The 18100-nt window shown below is 47.4% G+C and overlaps 1 protein-coding gene across 2 annotated transcripts; it reads left to right on the top strand.

Annotated features, from left to right (window-relative positions):
- The first annotated feature begins 5843 nt into the window (after positions 1–5843).
- Positions 5844–13289, top strand: LOC308412234 (uncharacterized protein). Of its 2 annotated transcripts, none has more exons than XM_080906426.1 (5): positions 5844–6356; positions 9045–9341; positions 9537–9896; positions 10405–10622; positions 10710–13289. In XM_080906426.1, exons 1-5 carry the CDS (start codon positions 6113–6115, stop codon positions 10947–10949), a joined length of 1359 nt encoding a protein of 452 aa, XP_080762552.1. In that variant the 5' UTR covers positions 5844–6112; the 3' UTR covers positions 10950–13289. The 2 variants fall into 2 exon arrangements, with proteins under 2 accessions (XP_080762552.1, XP_080762551.1); XM_080906425.1 differs by having other exon boundaries at positions 5847–6485.
- Positions 13290–18100: the final 4811 nt, after the last annotated feature.

Here is an 18100-nt window from a genome sequence, read left to right as displayed (position 1 = left end):
TGCATCAAAAATATGAAAACACCTTTAAAGATGAGAAGAAACATGAAAGGAAGAAAGAAATTTAAAAAATGTAAAAAACAGACGGAGAAACGTGTAAAATTCTGAATTCAGAAAAAGTAAAAATACTCCAAAGATTACAGTTTTAGGTCCTTTGAAGACTTCCTCCTCCTGATGTCTCTCTGCTGTCTCTTCTGCCCCCTGCTGGTCTGTTGTCACATTGCAGCAGACTTTCACCTTGGAGGAGGCTGAAGGGCAGTGTGTGTGTGTGTGTGTGTGTGTGTGTGTGTGTGTGTGTGTGTGTGTGTGTGTGTGTGTGTGTGTGTGTGTTCTTCCATCTCTGTGAGGACAGCAGCTCCGTAAATGACTTCAAATGACTCATCGTCCCTGTAAGGACTAAAAATGAAACCAGTCCTCACAAAGACAGCCTGACGAGCGCGCACACACACAGTGGGGTTTCCATCCCTTCCTGTGGCCTTCTCTGCACTGATCGTTCCTCTTTTATCTTTTGTTTCACTTCCACAGTTCATGTGTCTGGCAAAGCCAGAAATTTAAAAGCCAGAAATGAAACTGAGTGCGTGAGCTTTGGTCCCAGAGCTCAACTGAGTTTCCTCTCCTTATACTACAGCACTGTTTGACAGTCTGAGAGGAGCAAACACAGCCTCACAGTTCATTAACCAGATGTGTTTTTTATGTTTTAAAATGTTTAAAGATGTTTGAATAGACTTGGAAGAAAAGGTTTTATTATTCCTTTTACTCCTAAAACCATCATAACACTGTAACTTATTTTAATATTTAAAGTAAGTATTAATTAGACGGACCAGATGTCAGCTCTTCCTCATCATTTTAACCCTTCAACAGAATCATCCAGTCGACTGGTTGTAAAATTACAAAACAATTCTCATGTTTTGGGAACAATTTGAGTTTCCTCCCTGGTGTAAACAGTAACGGAGTTACAGCCATTAAAAATGGCCGAGCACCGAGCCAATGGTAACAAAGGCTAACCTCTAAACTTGTTTGGCTCCTGCACTTCATTTTTTCCCGTCTCTGAACATCCGTCACCCGGCGGCTGGTTTCTCCACGCTTCCTCGCGGCCATGAGTCAAAGTTTCGTCTTTCTCTCAGAGTTCATGGCTGATGTGGAGCGAGGGGCCCGCTCCATTTTACGAGGCCTATGTGCGCTCGGCTCCTGTAGTTACAGGGATTTTACTGCGTGTGCCTTGGACACCGGCCCGGGAACGCTCGTCTCAGAGTCAGAAATGATCCGGAGAGAAAAGAGGCCCAAACAGCCTGGCTCCTCCGGGTTTCCGGCTGCTAATGGAGACAATTAAAGGCAAGAGTTCATATGTGAACGCGGCCGGGCAGATAAAGCTGGAGGAAGGAGTCTCCACGAGCCGACCCCGTCCCACCGAGTCCTCTGAGACAAGGCCACTCGTTCACTCTGACCTCGCTCACCATCAGCTACACTATGAATTATGGGATGTCATTATGTCCTCTCTTTTCATAAAGGATGCTCCAGTGTTACCTACCCTAAGGAGGTAATGAAAGAAGCACTGAAGCTCCTTATTCAGTAAAAAAGGGAAAGAAATGTGTCAATAGTCCCAAAGTTTCCTACTTATGTCATGATTCTATTTACCGTCCTTTTGCTTCCTTCTTTCTCTCATGCTTTTCATCTGTCCTTCCATCCTTCCTTCTTCCTGCCCTTCCTTTCTTTTTCTCCTTTCTTGATTCCTTCCTTCTTTAATTCTGCTTTCTGTCCTTTTTTTCTTCTTTGCTAACGTTTCTTCTCTCCTTCCGTCCCTACATCTGTCCTTTCCTTCTACTTTCTTTCTTCTTTCTTTCATTCGTTCCGTCTCTTTCCTTCCCCTTTTCCTCACTTCCTTTCTACTTTTACTCCTTTCTTTCCTCCCTAATTCTTCCTTCTTTTCCTGTTTTCTAACTTCTTTCCCTTAATCCTTGATTTCCGTCATTCCATTTTCTTATCCTTGTTTCTCTCTTTCTTCCTTCCATCCTTCTTTTCCTCCTTCTGTCCTTCCCTCATTAAACCCACTCTCATTAGGCTGCAGATACTTCAGGAAGTAACTAAACTCAAAGGCAGGAAAAAGTGGGATTACATGGACCGTGAAGTGTTGGTGGGCGCGTTCTTCAATTCTAACTTCCATTCTCAGTTTGTTAGGAATAAATCTGACGAAGCTCCGCCTCCTGAAGTCTGACGCTTGTGGCTTTAATGAAGCTAAAGTCTGATGGTCAGAGGGTTAATTCTCCCTCTGTTGTGTCTGCAGGCGGAGCTGGCGTGCTTGCCTCCTGCACAAACACAAGAGTATCAGATGAAGCACATCTGTCACAGCTGGCATTATGCTGACAAAGAGGAAATTGATTTTTTGTTCCCATCACAGGAGAAAGCAGCAGATGGGTTTGCTTTGAGAAGGACTTATGAATTATTGGTGAGCGCCATCCTCCACCAGCGATCTGAGGAGGTTTCTGTGGTCTCAGAGTGAAGAAGAAACCAGCAGCTCAGAAACAACCTCCATGTTTCTGTGTTAAAGTGATGTTTATAGTTTCATAGACTAACTGTTAATTCAGACTTAAAACCCAATCAGTGGAATAAAAACGTCTCTAAACATTTTGAATTAAAAAAAATTGAACTTCGGTTAATTAATTCTGACTTTAAGCCCTGCTTTGAATTCGTGAGGCTAGTTTTAAGTTAAAGTCTGTTTATGGTGCTGATGTTTGTATTCCAAAACAAATTTAACATAAATTAAGTTGTTTGAATTATTATTTATGTTAAGATTTAGAATTAACTATTATCAAAAACAATTTAAAGAAACTGTTTAAAAATTTGACCTTTCACTTTGTTTCTTCCATAATTCTAATTTTAAAAGTTTAATTAAAAAAACAACTAATTTTGACTTCCCCGTCAGTTAGACTGAAGCAGCATTTTTTAACAATAACTTAAGAATTAATTAAAAAATATACTTTTTCTTATGCTCGAAAAATCTCGTCACGAATGAGCTTCCATACTGTGGCTCTGCTACGATGGGGCTCGCGACGTGTTTAAGAGCATTTTCGTGGATCTGAGGCCGGAAGTGAAAGTGCTTCTTCCTGCTCAGATTAAACTGAAGCTCCGACATTAACGCGGCCTTTTCCTCCTTTATGTAAGTGACGCGGTAAACAACACAAATAAGGAGGAAATGATGAAACCACTTCCCGCGGCTCTCCGTCTCACCAACCGAGCCGCCCCTGCCTCTGCAGCCGGCGGAGGGGAGCCCCGCGGCGGCCTGGAGCTCCTGGAGGCCGGGTCGGTAGGACGGAGAGCTGCGGGAGGGGGACAGGTGCAGCTCGGCTTCTCACGACAACAAAGCCGCAGATGATCGACGGGAAGGCCCCGCCCTCTTCTCAAGCAACGATTTTACGTGATTGCCGTAGTAACTCTAGAAGAGGCGCACGAGACTTTAGGGGGCGTGTCACTTCTCTGCGGCATGCGCTCAATCAGAGAGAGGTGGGGAAGGGGGGGGGGGGGACTTATGTTGTAAGTGACGTAATCCCGAAATAAAGGCGCAAAAGCAGCATCCCTGCAGGTCCCTGACACCAGAGCAGGGCCCGCCTGTGGGAGCTGGCCTCACCCAGACCTGCAGACACAGATCACATCTCCCAGCAGCCAATGACAGTTAAATACACCCATCTGCATCAGGTCGTCATGAAAGCATCTGATCCTGAGTCTGTTCTGTTTCAAATCCGTGTTAAGTGTAAAAATCTGTCAGCTGTCTGAGTCAAACCGAGCCTCAGATGTGAGCGGTGAAGTGAGTCACTCCACCTCCTCCCAGCCCTCCAACACACAAATATCCACTGCTTCTGCCTTTAACAGTGAAAATGATATCGACATCGGATCAAAGTCCTGGTTATCTAACACATCGATACACAACAAAGATTCTTCCATCTCTGACGGCACATTAAAGATACCTCAGCAGCACACTTGGATCAGGCTTCAGGTGACTCTGAGTCAAAGCTTTATGAACTCTGTGAAACACGTGTTTGAAAGTGGCTTCGTTGGTCGACAGAAAAGAAAGATGGCTCTTCAATGGGAGTGAGCGTGTCTCTGGTGGACGGGCAGCTCTGTGTACAGAGCTCATGAGCCTACATAAGACTTGTTTTTACTGCACAAACAAAGGCTGACTCATTTCCAATGCAAACCTGCGACGCATGTGGCTCAGAAAACCGACAGAAACCAGGCTCCTGAACACAGCAGGAACCCGGCACGACCTCAGCCTGAACACCTGCAGAGGCACCGAGCTCCTCTGATTTTACTAACTCCTAATTTAAGATGTTTGGGGTGGGGCTCAGGAGGTTGGGGGTTCACTCCCTGCGTCCTCCAACCTGCATGTCGAAGCACCCTTAGGCAAGATACAGAACCCAGAGTTTCCCCGATGCATCCATCAGAGAGTGTGTGTGTCTGTATGTGTTTGTCTTGATGCTTCCTCTCAGAGGTCGATTTGAGTCTAACGAATAAACTTTAACAGTCGTATAAAGGTGCTCTACTTCACCATGGTAACACTGCAGGTGTGAGGCTATGTGCTGTCTCACAGAGCGTGGATCGTGGCCTGCGTGAGGGGACAGTTTGCACATTAACACCATGAAAACGAGCTGCTGGCTCATTGTTAGTCAGTGCTGCTGGTTTCAGTTCTGCAGCTGTGCTGTTTATAATGTGTCAGCTGACACTGAGGGACACGCTCAGCAGCAACTTCCTGTTCTGTCTCACCTGGATTACTGAGCATGTGGCGGGAAAATTCCTGTTGGTGTGCAACACTCAGAGATGGCAGCGTTTCAAAGCTAGCACTGCTCAGCAGTTTCAGTCCTCATGGTTATTATTTGTGGATGAGTACACGGTGAGACCTATCCCACTATCCCAGCTGCTAAACAGCAACGGGCGGGAACGCCCCACGGAGGTCGCCCATCTGCACCCTGCAGAAAAAGTTCATGACACATCGGGTTGACCCAGACTGCAGCTACTGCGGTTGGTCTGCAGCATCGCTTCCTAAGGAGCATTTCACCCACTGTTTGAGTTTATCTGTGAATAACAATCAGCACAGAGAACCACAATTACAGCTTCAACGTGAGGAGTCACTAATACCAAAGCAACTTCAGGCAACTGTTGTTGTGATTTGGTGCTAATAAGTAATCCTGAAGTGACTTGAACAGAGAGACTGACGAAGCTGTCGGGAACGTGCAAACTGGAAAACCATGAGGGACAAATATGTTTGACCTGAGAAACCAGAGAGCAAGGACCCAGGAGCAGAGGAAGTCCTATCATTTTATTTTCCATCATCTGATATCGCTTCTAAATCAGCGAGAGAAGACCACACTAACACAGAATGCTAAGCATGAGCAGAAATACCAACAGTGATGCAAAGATTCCCCACAGAAGCCTGAATCCGCCTTTGTATAACGTTGGGATGCTAGCATTAATTAGCATATGTCTGTGTGATGCTCCCTGTGGATCAAGCAGCTTGCACACCTAGCATGCTAGCATAAGTTGATAACTCCACCCTCACTTCGGGCTCCAAGATCCAGCTCGGTGACGGAGGCGAGGCTTCAAAGGACGGAGCTCACCGGCAACAGTAGCCTGTGGCCATCTTTTATATACAGTGTGTGCTGCGGCTCCACTAAATGCATAAGGTCACAGAGTTTAGGATTCACATTAATTAATAATGGTGCTTTTGTGTGCTGGAACACGTCTATGAGCAGCTGCAGCAGATGCTGAGACTGGTCCCGGGTCAGCTGCAGGCTGCAGTCTGATGTTTGGGAATGACTGATGTTATTTTCTCACAGCCAAAATGGCGTGACTGACTGCAAGGGCGCGAGCGTGGGCCAAGACATGTGGGCGGGAAAATGCTGCTGCGCCTCTACTCGGGTCTTTCCGGCCTCCTCCGGAGCGGCTGAACACGCGCGACTCACAGAGCAGCAGCAACCGCAGCAGGAGCGCCGAAGAGCCGCTGGAGGAGCTCCGCGACCCGCCGCCGATTTTAACCCAGATTTCCGTCGGGAACTCGGGAAGGCGGTGGGCTGGGGGCTCGGGCACAGAAGAATGAGAGAGCCCTCTCACCGCAGGGCGCGCAAACATGAACGGGGCCGTGTATATGTCGTTCTTCCAGGGCCAGCTGGAGTCCGTGCTCGAGCAGGTCGTTCAGCTCGCTGTCCAGGAAATAAGCAAGACGGTGGGCTCCAGCCTGAACGGCCTCCTGCTGGAGACGGCCGTGAAGGAGCAGGAAAACCGCCGGCTCGGGCTCCAGCTCCAGGCGCGGGAGAAACGGGGCCGAGCCTCCGCTTCAGACGACGGAGGAGGAGGAGGCTCCCCGGTGGCTGGTAAGAACAAAGCCGGGGAGAGGGCTGATAGCGGGCGGGCGAAACCCGAGCAGCAGCCCGGGGGACAGGGCACGGGGCCTGGCGTGCCCACCGACACACGCCGTCTGGAGCAGAGAGGACGAGTCGTGGGTAGGCACCCGTTACACAACACACACACACACACACGTTTCACTTCCTATTAATCCCGTTTTCCAAAAGCAAACAAACAAATATGCCTGCTGGCCAGCAGGAGGCGCTGTGAGGCAGCCCTCGTGCTCCACACTGTTTCACTTTAGTTCTGACAAATTCAACGTAATTATGACGTCATCCATAACTGAACAATCAGCTTCCAAACAATAACGCCGTCCGACACAGTGTTCGGTCTCAGGTGGACGACAAACGACGTGTCGGACGCCACCTCGGCGTCCTTCCAGGTCGACTTACGGTGACCTCGCCCGGACGTCAGCCTTCAACAAGAAACCGTAAAGCACCGTGTGGTGGGACGCCTGAGCGCCCGCTGAGCCCTGATCCAGGAGCCTGCAGTGTTCGGTGGACACGAGTTACTTGATGATTTGTGAACGATTCCACGTGTTTTAGTGGTTTTTTCGTGACATTCGGTGACAATTCAACTGGTTTCCATGGAAACACTGCGACCAGTCTGAGAGCAGCTGGCTGTGGCGTTTGGAGGCGATGCTACGTGTTAGCACGTGCAGGTGTGATGTCATCTTTTCGATGAAAAAAGGTGACGCCTGCAGGTGATTGGACGAGAACTCTCGTGTGCTGGGGGAGCATTTCCATTGGTTCTAATGTGTCTGTGACACAGGTGAAGCTGGACGCAGTGACCCTGCAGAGAAATGTGGACTTTGCGTGTAATCGTCCGTCTGAGCGTCACGTCAGAGACGATAACGCTGCAGCTTCACGAGGAGAAGTCGAGGAACTCGAGTGTGAACGTGGCAGGGCTGAAAATAAAAAGCGAGGTGTGCAGCCGAGGATCGTAAAACAAGCCACGCCCTCCCGCAGGAAAGGAGTTGTGCTGGTGAGGAGGAGGGGGGCATGCAGAAGACTGCAGGAGAAAGGGAGGAGGACATGCTGACTATCAACCTGACGCAGTGACTTGAGTGATGCCTCAGTGACGTTTCATGGATGTCGGGTCAGATTCATCAGCCGGAGCACGACCGCTCCGGGCCACAGGTGTCCGCAAGTGTGGCGTTCCTCATTTGTGGAGGTGGGAGGAGCCTGCCGGAGAATCATGTGGAAAGAAAAGACTTCACAGCACGAAGCTGATTCGGCCGGTGGCACGATTTCAGTACTCTTCCACACAGGTGATGACCGCACAGGTGCCCGTCCTGTCGGGTCATGATCACCCTGCAGGAAGCGGCTCGGCTGGAGTCAGAAGGAGGTCATTACAGACTGGCGTCTCACGCCTACGTGCTCATTTCAGGCTGAATGTGTCGGCACATTGTCTGTTGGTGCCCTGCGCTCTGACAGAGTCCAGCTGCGTTGGTTCACTCTGAGGTTAAACTCGTAACTGTCACGCTGCTCTGAAATCCTCCTCGGTCAGTGTTTCTCTGTGGATGATTCACCATGACGCTGAAGTCGGACCCGAGTGGACTCGTGGATGCAGAAACTGAACCCACCCCCGCACGGTATGTTCGCCTTACTCGCCATTACAGTCAGGTCCCTGCGGCAGGATCCTCCTGAACGCTCGCTCAGACAGACCCAAAGAGCTCTGAGCTCTGCTCATGCCGTCTTTGCAGGTTTTAAACTGTGAGCACTTTGATTCAATAACATGATTTTTTCCAGATGTTTACATAATGATCTCACTGCACAGCAGGTTGGAAAAATGTCTGACGAGCAAACGTCCGCCCGCTGTTCAGCAGCTGCCGTGTTTAAGGATGAGAAACATTTAATTTATCACACGAGCGGGAAAGACGTCAGGAGTGTGAGGGACTCCACTTTATCCTGAAATTCCCACAAAGACTCAAGGAAAAAACAGGAAATGATTTGAATCGGAGTAACCCCACGATGAGCGCCCGCTGTGCTGAGGTCTTCACGCCACACACACACTCTGTCTCTCACTGCACTGCAGCAGCGTCCACATGCAGGGACATGTGAGCAGGAGATAAAAGACGCTCTCTCGCATGCATGCACACATCTGTCGACTGCAGCACACAAACACGCTGCTGAGCCCCACCCACGCCGAGATTACTAGGTCACCGTCATGCATCACCAGAGTTCAGGATATCAGCGATGGCGGCGTCAGAAAGCATCAGTTCACTTCCTAACGTCCTCATACACACCCCACAGGTCAAAGGTCAAACTGCTGTGTGTGGATAGAAAGGATGACGATGCTGAAGGGAAAAGCTTTGACGGTCAGACGATGCTTGACAGCTGGTGAACCCGGTGAAAGCCTGAGTTTCACAGAGTGTCACTGAAGTATCCCCAAATCGTAGCGTGCTGAAAATCCTCTGATCCGCGACGGCTGCTCGGCTGCTAGCAGCTTTAATGAAAGTCGTTGTCACTGTGACAGAACCATCAGCCAACCAATCAATCGATCAATCAAAGTTTCAGAAAATAGTTGTTTTAGTTGTGTGAAGCTCTGCCCTGCTGGGCGCTGTTCAGCTGGCCCTGCAACCTGTTTCATCATGAACTGTGATTTCACAGCCAGTCTCTCCAATAATTAGCCCCGCCCCCATCTCTGTTCCACAGACCAGCTGAAGTCCGTCATGGAGCACGTCCTGGACTTCGCCGTGCGTGAGCTGACGAAGATCGTGGAGGCGTCATTCGACGACCTGCTTCTGGAGATCACCAAGATGGAGCGAGAGCAGCAGCTGCTGGAGAAGAGGCTGGGAAAGGGCGCTGAACGAGGAGGCGGGGACAAAGGGAAAGGCGGCGGTAGGGGGAGGAGGGGCTCGGAGAACGACTCTGTGTCCCCGAGCGGCTCAGAAGACGCCCGTGAGGAGGTCGCTGTGGTCACTGCGTCCAAAGAGACGCCGCAGACACACGGTGAGTGATCAGCTGGAAGGAACTGAGTGTCGTACTCTGACCGGCTGGTTGGTTGTGATTGGCTGTCAGTGAGCCTGACTGGGTGTGGCTGGTGTCCTGTTTTGTGTTTCCACAGGTGAGTCAGATCAGGTGTGTGGAGTGACTGTTATTTTAGCTGAAGCTAACCTTCCTCCTCCCCCTCTTTACCCCCCCCAGTCCCGGAGCGTCCCCCCGTCCTGTCTGTCTCTCAGGACTGGGTTCCCATCCTGGACAAAGTCTTCGGTCAGAAGTGGTGCAGCGACGTCTGGAACGTCAAAGAGGTTGGCGGGGGTGGAGGAGGAGGAAGTGGGCGGGGGTTAGGAGAGAGTGTGACTCATATTGTCCCCGCCCCCACCCCGGCAGTGACCCTGGAGCCCTCCCCCTCCTCCCCACAGCAGGACCCCCGCTGGACTCCTTTGGAGGACATGGAGGTGTTTTCTCCCGATGAAGATGAAGCTGCGGGCAGTCTGATAAGCGCTGCCGCCGCTGTCAGACCTCCACCCGGACCTCCACCCGGACCCCCCCTCAGCCCCACATGTGAGGCACCTGCAGTTTATCCTCAGTGCTTCAGGAAACAATGTAACATTAACAGGTTTATGTGTGATTAAATAAGAAGGAAATACTCAGTAGTAACATTTTAACATCTGAGAGCGTGACAGTGAAGTTTACGCTTCCTAAAGCAGCGTGAATGGAAACAACTGGATCCTATAAAAAGAGCAACATTAATGATCAGTTATATGTACTAATATGTATTTTTCCAGTATGTATATGTTTTCATACATATATGTATGAGTATTGCATGGCTGCGTTTTAGTTTTGGGTGCGACCTGTCCAGGTGTGCCCTGCCTCTCACCCTGTCACAGCCGTGATAGGCTCCACCCCCCATGACCCTGATAAGGAGAAGTGGGCGAAACAGGATGCATGATTTTTAGTTTCATGAATAAAAAGTCAGAAAACTTAGTGTTTGTAAAAATATCTGATGATGTTTTTATTGACACTGAGAGGAATCTGAAACCGTGACCTTTGACCTCGCTCCCTCCTTCAGGTCAACGGTCCTCAGCCTCCATGCTTCATCGCCTCCTCACGCTCCCCTCCCAGCTGCTTGATGACGATGAGGAAGCCACCGCCAAGGAGACGCTCGGCTGTCTGGCGTTTGACGGCTCCATCAGGCCGCAAGACGCCGTCGAGCCGCCTGCTCAGACTGGCAGAGAGGAGGAGGAGGAGGAGGGAGAGGAGGACGACGAGGAGGATAAAGGGATGAAGGTGAGGAGCGCACAAGAGGGCAGGAAGCAGACAAAGGTTGATTTTTAATGTTTAGATGGCGAGCTGACATCTCTTCCTGTCTTTCAGCGGAAGCGGCGGCGGGTTTGGTCTGAGTGCGAGGAGTGTGGCCGCAGGTTCAGCCGGATAGCCCTCCTGAAGGCTCACCGCCAGACTCACAGCGCTGGAAACGCCGCCACATCATCGCCTTCATCGCCGCCCGCCGGAGCTGCCTCGCCACTCCGCTGCTCCGACTGCGGCAAAAGGTTCTCCTCGGCAACACGTCTCCACAGCCACATCCGGACTCAGCATCACAGCGACCAATCCTGATCTGGGACCAGACGGTACGCAGGCGAGAGCAGCGGGACGTTTTATTCTGTTACACAGACAGTTTGGAAGGCCACAGGAAGTAACTGCAAAACTGACCTCTAATCAGAGCGGCCTGCTCTCATTGGTACCCCCGGAGCAGGATCCCGGGTTCTGAATGATCCGGCTCAGCGACAGGAAACGTTAGAGCGAAAACGTTCTGCCAAAGTTTTTTTTTTTCTAACTTTGATGTTTGTTTCTTCAAATATTTAAAATTCCTGAAAGTTTTCAGGTCTCTAACTTTTTTATTTCTCAACCAGAAAAACTTTAGACAAAACAGAACACAGTCGCGGGCTGCGTCTGAAGTTCGTTTCGATTATTTTCAGATTATTTTTTTAATTCAGTAATTTTTCTGAAATTTGAGCTCAAAACAGAAAGAAATCTAAAATTGTCACGTTTACTAACGTTTGGTCTGGAACAAACTGCTGAAACTGTTTGATTTCAGTTTGACAGGAAGACGAGCGAGGAAAAATCTGACATTTATTTGAAGTTTATTAGAACAATTTCAAAATTAAAGCCTCAAATTCAGGAGGAAGATCGGTGTAAAGTCTGCATGTCTTTGGGTTTATACGGAGGCCAATTCGCACATTTGAGAACCTGGAAACGTTTTTTGGAGGTGACTCGACAGCGTGAATCTGAACCAGTGCAGAAACTTTTGAGGCGGAGGAGGTCAAAGGTCAGGGGTAACTGAGGGAAAACACGCACACATCCTCCTCCTGTAAATTGTAGGCTTGTTTTGGCTTCTTTGCTCGCTGCCTGCTGGTTTGTCTGTGCGGCGTGCACACGTTTTCTACTCGTTTGGTTTTGAAGTGCCCTTTTTTAGGTTTCTCTTTGGATTATCGTCGAGTCCATGTCTGTGGTTTTATCAGCGTTCCTCGATCAACTCCGAGGACGAAAACACACAGGGAAGGAACAACTTCCTGTCCATCGGAGGGGTCTTCAGTTCCAATGCGAAGCTCAGCGGTGAGCTCCTTCCTCCTTCCATCTCACCAACACAAAATGTGTCACACTTGCAGAATTTCTTTGTTTTCTCATATTTTGTTGTTCAGACATAATTGAACTCCATGAAGCTACGAGTCGCCTCAGCGTTAGCATTTTACCCACAGCTCAGACTGGTTAAACCAGCTGAGCTCACAGCAGTCATATTATGGGGTGAGGTGAAGCTAGCAGCTACAGCCGCCTGTGTCACCAACCACCTATCTGAGGCCACGCCCCTAATAATGCAACCTTTAAACAGGTGAGTTGTGAAAACATTCTGCCCCGTACAGGTTCTACAAAGGAGGAAATGATCCACAGAGACCAACGTGTTTATTTTAACATGGGAGTCTAGGGGGGCTGACTCACTGCTGCCTCTGCTGGGCGTCAGAGGAACTGCAGTCAGTTTTTATCATGAAGGCTGGATTATGAGATTGAAACTTTGACTTATGGTAAATGGCCTGTATTTATATAGCGCTTTTACTAGTCCCTAAGGACCCCAAAGCGCTTTACATATCCAGTCATCCACACATTCACACACTGGTGATGGCAGCTACATTGTAGCCACAGCCACCCTGGGGCGCACTGACAGAGGCGAGGCTGCCGGACACTGGCGCCACCGGGCCCTCTGACCACCACCAGTAGGCAACGGGTGAAGTGTCTTGCCCAAGGACACAACGATCGAGACTGTCCAAGCCGGGGCTCGAACCGGCAACCTTCCGATTACAAGGCGAACTCCCAACTCTTGAGCCACGATCGCCCCCCCTTATTCTTCATTAATTCAGGATTTTGTAGGCTGTGAAACATTTTGATTTTATAAAGGCAAAATCTTCACTTTTCTTGCACAACTGGGCTTCCGTAGGTCATCAGCTGGAACTGATTCTAAGAATTGACCTTTGGTAAGTCTGCTGTGTCCTCTACGGAAGCCCATTCCTACCAAAAAACATAACATTGGGTTTCACTTTGAGTGGCAATTTTTTTCCCCCTGAATTAAATTTTTTTGCTTTAACATTTGCATTCTTACATTTTTCATTATGAATTTCAAATTTTTCACTCTGTCAAATAGTTAAATGCAACGTAAACATCTGTTTTAAGTCTTTTAGTGTTCGCCAAGTCAAACTCTGAATAAGAAAATCTAAAAATTTATTCTGCGTGTCGTTTTCATGTTTTGCTGGAGGAAGAGGATGGAGGGAGGAAGGATCAGGTGACAGGAAGTTATTCATCCTGAGAGTTAGTTTTTATCTCTGAGAAACGTCAGCACGAACAATCACAGAATCCGTTGTTTCACGCTGTGTAAATGTGTGAACCTTTTTTTCAACTCTGAAGCAATACGACGGCGAGCTCTGCAGAGCTCCGTGGTTCAATTTGAACAAGGACCAGAAATGCACAAAATGAAACCGTCTGCGAGCCGGGGCCGTCTGACCGTTGGAGGATCCAGAACTCTGGTCACCTCAGGCGAAAATCAGACTTTTTTTTTTTTTTTTTTTTTTACTGTCCTGTCTCTGCTTCACCGACCGCTTCGTCTCGTTTTCGTACCTCATTTTTCAAGCGTTTCTTTGACTTCCTGTTTCCATGAGACCTCATTACCTCAGCTGAAGCGCAGCGGCGAAATCTCACCTGATCAACGAGCAGATTTTAGTTTTTTCCCCAGGCCTGGTCTGACATAAAAACCACTCGACATGAGATGTTTCTTTGTTTTTTAGGACTTTATTCTTTGAAGGTTTGATTCATACGGAATCCAAAATCTGACAAAAAATGTTTGGTTTTTTTGGTTTTTTGATATCAAGTTGAGTAAATAACTGTTTACATTAGTGAAGAATTTAAACGTGTATGTAAACACAGTAAAAATGAAATTCTTTTTATTGTCAAACAGAAGTTTAATTTTCTGTCAGGACTGTGGCTGCTCCGTGTGTACAAAATCAGGTGAAAAGAAAAGCTCGCTTTTGTGGTTTTTACGCACCGGCGGCAGAAGGATCGGACGTTCCGTTAAAGTTCAGAAAATCCTAATCCTGAGCTCAATTTGGCCGATCTCTCTTTAAGGCTTCCTCCTTGTGCGCCTCCTGCAGCCGTCCCTCGCTCTCTCCTGTTCTTCAGCTGACGGATTAACCAGTTTGCCCTATCCCAGCATCCTTCTCTGCAGCAGCCTTTCCATCAACTGTGTTGGCCAATAGGAACGTGGCAGAGCGCCCTCTGGTGGACAGACTCCAACATTGGCACTCCTGACGTGGCTGTGCGGCGTTTCTTTGGTCTCTACTTTAGTTTTCATGTATCAGGGGTGGTTAAAGCTGTAGACAGATGAGGAATGCCAAACACCGGGCGGCGGATAAATCAGGACGTAAAAGCTTTTTTCAGCTGCTCCGTGAATCCTCGGGTCTCCGTGGCCTTCCTGACAGAAGCCCAGAGCTCTCCTTTTACTTCAGATGTGTGAAGCGCTAAATTTGCACTGTTATTATTTTATTTAATATGATTTTAGGGTTCTGGACCTCTAAACTGTGCATATATGAACAAAGCTACAAAACTGCTTTGTTCAAATTTCTACATTTCAGTAAAAACTGAGAACTTGTTGGACTTTTGAAAACCTCGTGTGGCTGCTTGTGCTGACAGAATTAACCGAACCCAGAACCTAAAGTCCAGACTGTATTCTTCCCATCGGTCGGGCCGGATCGCTCCATTCGTCAGATTTTACTTCCTGAGAGTTGAAGCCTGAAGCAGCTTCACTCGGCATAATGGGACAGAACTCTGGGAAAACTGGGCGGAGGTGCCAGAGGAGATGACCTGAATGAGAGATCACAGATTTATGATGACGTCAGGCCTTTTTTTCTATATGTCACACAGCTGCCATCACAGGCCATAAATAGACTGTATGTAAAAGATGTGCATAAACAGTGGTCAGCGCATTTATGAAGAGTTGAGCTGACGGATTTTACCGTCTCAGCTTTCAGAAAGCAGACGTGATGCAAGACGATGGATTTCTGCACCGACTTCCTTACTTCCTGTCCCTCCGTGACTGATGGGACCAAAATCTCCAAAATAAACTTCCTGTTTTCTTCAGTCAGACCTGAACCATAAACACATCAGAACAGGGTTTGCTGAGCTCAGATCAGCTGAGCAGGATGCTCATTTTCCCATTCGGACCAGAGGAGCCGCCTCCTGCTGGACACTAGAGAACAGCCTTATGTCCATCTTTTATGTACAGTGTGTAGGAGCAAGCTTCGTCTGTTTGACTTTAATGCTGCCCTGAAGAGTCGGACCACTGATCGTTGGAGATATCATGTGACCTGTTTAACCAATGACAACTCCTCCTGTCCTTGTTTACACAGAGGAATGCATCTGCCTAGAAACAAACATGATATTAGAAATAACTTTGAAGAGGAGTGGCGTAACACTTTGTGTTTAAAAACCTGGATATCAACATAAATGCGTGATAATACTGTCATCATTTGTTTATGTGCTGTTTGAGGCCCATGTTGGAGCTCCATTAAATCTGATCTAATCTCAACGCAAAATGCAAACTCTTTCCAGATGGTGAAAATTGAGTGAAACCCTGATCTCTTAAGTTATAATTAATGAGTAACATTTCCCTGCTGGTGGTCTTTATTCATTTGTTATGTTTGCAGCTGACCAGATGCATTTCTCTTCCAGAAGAGGTCCGTGGCTGTAACGCATCGTCGTATCATTTCTAGTACTGAAACATTCGTGCAATCTCATTGCAGAGCTCTTTTTTTTTTTTTTTCTTTTTTGTTAGCAGTGAAAAGTGGTTGTGTGGTACTCGTACTTCAGTCCTTTGTAGTTAAAACTTTGGGTGTGAGCAAAAAACTAATAAAGATCCTTAAAAGTTGGCGAGGAGTTCCTCAGGGAACAGACGTGTGAATGAGGGGCGAACGGGTTTGTTTTCTTTTGTTTTTTTCATGTTAATATTTCCAGTTGGAGGTTTTCCTGTAAGTCAGGCTCTTTGTGAAGACATGGGGGAACTTCATTCGGGGGTGGGTTTGTTTTAAACTTTAAATATGGATTTCTACTTCCTGTTTAACCTTGATGAACGCTGTATGTCAAAGAACAGTTCATCTCATTTTTTGGATGTGATGCAATACTTTTTATAAAATGTTCCCTGTTTTTTTTTTTTTTTTATTATTGTTTTTTTTTTTAATGGACATCAGCCAAATGGTAGATTGAATGCTTCAGGATTTGTTTTTGTTTTTTTAAAGGTCAGACTTGATGTGACCTTTGACCTTGTGTGACCAGTGTCAGTTCTGAGTGAGTTATCAGACTCTGATGTGTTGGTTGTTTACTTTGTGCCTGGTTTTATCAGCGCTGCATGGGCTGAATGTCATTAAACACCAACTTACAACGGTCTGCCATGATGATGATGATGAAGGCTACGGTGGCTGTTTTTAAAAAAAAAAAAAAAAAAAATGTATTGCCTGTTTTAGTCGAGCAGAATGGGTACTTTGTAGTGTTAACATTCAAAGGAAACAAATAAATGTTCATAACTACCGGCTGGAACGCTGACTGTTCTTTAACCTCCTAAGACCCGAACTCTTCCACGGCAGCATTTTTGATTTCTCTTTGATATTTGGGCATATTGGGGGCTGATGAATGTAAAAGCAAAGAATTACCAGATTTTTTTTTTCCTTATTTTTGTTTTTAAGAAAAATAAGAGCCACATATGAGGGTATTCGTTTAAAATTTTGATAGAACAGTAGCAGCATAATGTCCTCGTAAGTGGATATCAGGCCCTTGTAGAGCAAAATTGAGTATTTTGGTCTAAATAACCCCATATGTCCACATATGTGGACGCAGGTCCTAGGAGGTTAATGTTATTTCACAAATGTTCAGCAACTTGACCTGGTTGCTTCAACATTTAAACAAAATGCTGTTTAAACAGATAAAATAAAATAAAAACCCTCAGAGACAAATGCTGTCTTGAAATATTCGTAGTCCACGTATGTATGAGGTTAAAGTGTTTCCAAATTTAGACTCAAATACAAAATGTTCATAAAGGCTAAAAATACCAAACTTTGACACAAAGCTTCTATAAGCTGCATCGCCTTGTCACAAGGGGGCGCCACAGTGGGTAATGGTAAATGGTAAATGGCCTGTATTTATATAGCGCTTTACTAGTCCCTAAGGACCCCAAAGCGCTTTACATATCCAGTCATCCACCCATTCACACACACATTCACACACTGGTGATGGCAAGCTACATTGTAGCCACAGCCACCCTGGGGCGCACTGACAGAGGCGAGGCTGCCGGACACTGGCGCCACCGGGCCCTCTGACCACCACCAGTAGGCAACGGGTGAAGTGTCTTGCCCAAGGACACAACGACCAAGGCTGTCCAAGCCGGGGCTCGAACCGGCAACCTTCCGATTACAAGGCGAACTCCCAACTCTTGAGCCACAATCGCCCCCCAACAGGTGGTAGGTCCACCTGTTTGATTTAAAGTGACCCCTGAAGGGGATTTGGGTCTGTGGAATCAAACCACACTCACTTTCACTTTGCCCTGAAACAAACACCTTGCCACCCCCTTCCTCAGCCAGTATTCACCTGATTGGCAGGTTTAAACAGCAGGTGGGTAGGGTCTCTTAAGATGACCATATAAGCCAATCTGTGTGACTGTGATCAACGTTAACAATGAAAAAAAAAAAAGAGTTCTGCATTAATACAAGGTGTATCAGAAACAGTCATCTGATTTCAAAAGGCTTTGAATAAATTTCAAGTTTTACATACACCAACTGGCAACTATGCGAATGACAGCTGTTTCATACACCTTGAACTTGTTTCTGTAAAATTCTGAACTGGTAGCAGGACAGATGGCGTGCTCTTATTTTTGATATTTTTTGCAGGAAAAAAGTATTTTATTTGAAAGATATTTTCAAAGACGCCCACCTGCTTTTGTTCAGCTAGCTGACCCCAGTTTTAGCAGCTGATACCCGCCTTAATAAAAAAAAAAAGACGCCGACCCCATGGACACGTGCTGACGTCACTCGCCTGCACTTGACTGCCTTGACCCGGCTCTGCGGGCGCGTGCTGTTCCCTATTGATTCATATTAACACACCGGCGCGTGCGGATGGAAACAAGCCGAGATCAAAGGGAGCGCGAGGGGACGACGGTGTCTGTGTTGCAACAATGTAGCGAG

Source organism: Rhamphochromis sp. 'chilingali', assembly GCF_963969265.1.
Source record: "Rhamphochromis sp. 'chilingali' genome assembly, chromosome: 15".
Taxonomy (NCBI): domain Eukaryota; kingdom Metazoa; phylum Chordata; class Actinopteri; order Cichliformes; family Cichlidae; genus Rhamphochromis; species Rhamphochromis sp. 'chilingali'.
The sequence above is the reverse complement of the archived record's forward strand: the minus strand, read 5'-3'. Positions and strand labels throughout refer to the sequence as shown.

Bases quoted from the DNA above. Each gene is read 5' to 3' on its own strand.
- LOC308412234 (XM_080906425.1), top strand. From the start codon at position 6,113: ATGAACGGGGCCGTGTATATGTCGTTCTTCCAGGGCCAGCTGGAGTCC. The intron at 6,486-9,044 runs GTAGGCACCCGT...TCTGTTCCACAG, and splicing joins GCAGAGAGGACGAGTCGTGG to ACCAGCTGAAGTCCGTCATG. The intron at 9,897-10,404 runs GTGAGGCACCTG...TCCCTCCTTCAG, and splicing joins ACCCCCCCTCAGCCCCACAT to GTCAACGGTCCTCAGCCTCC.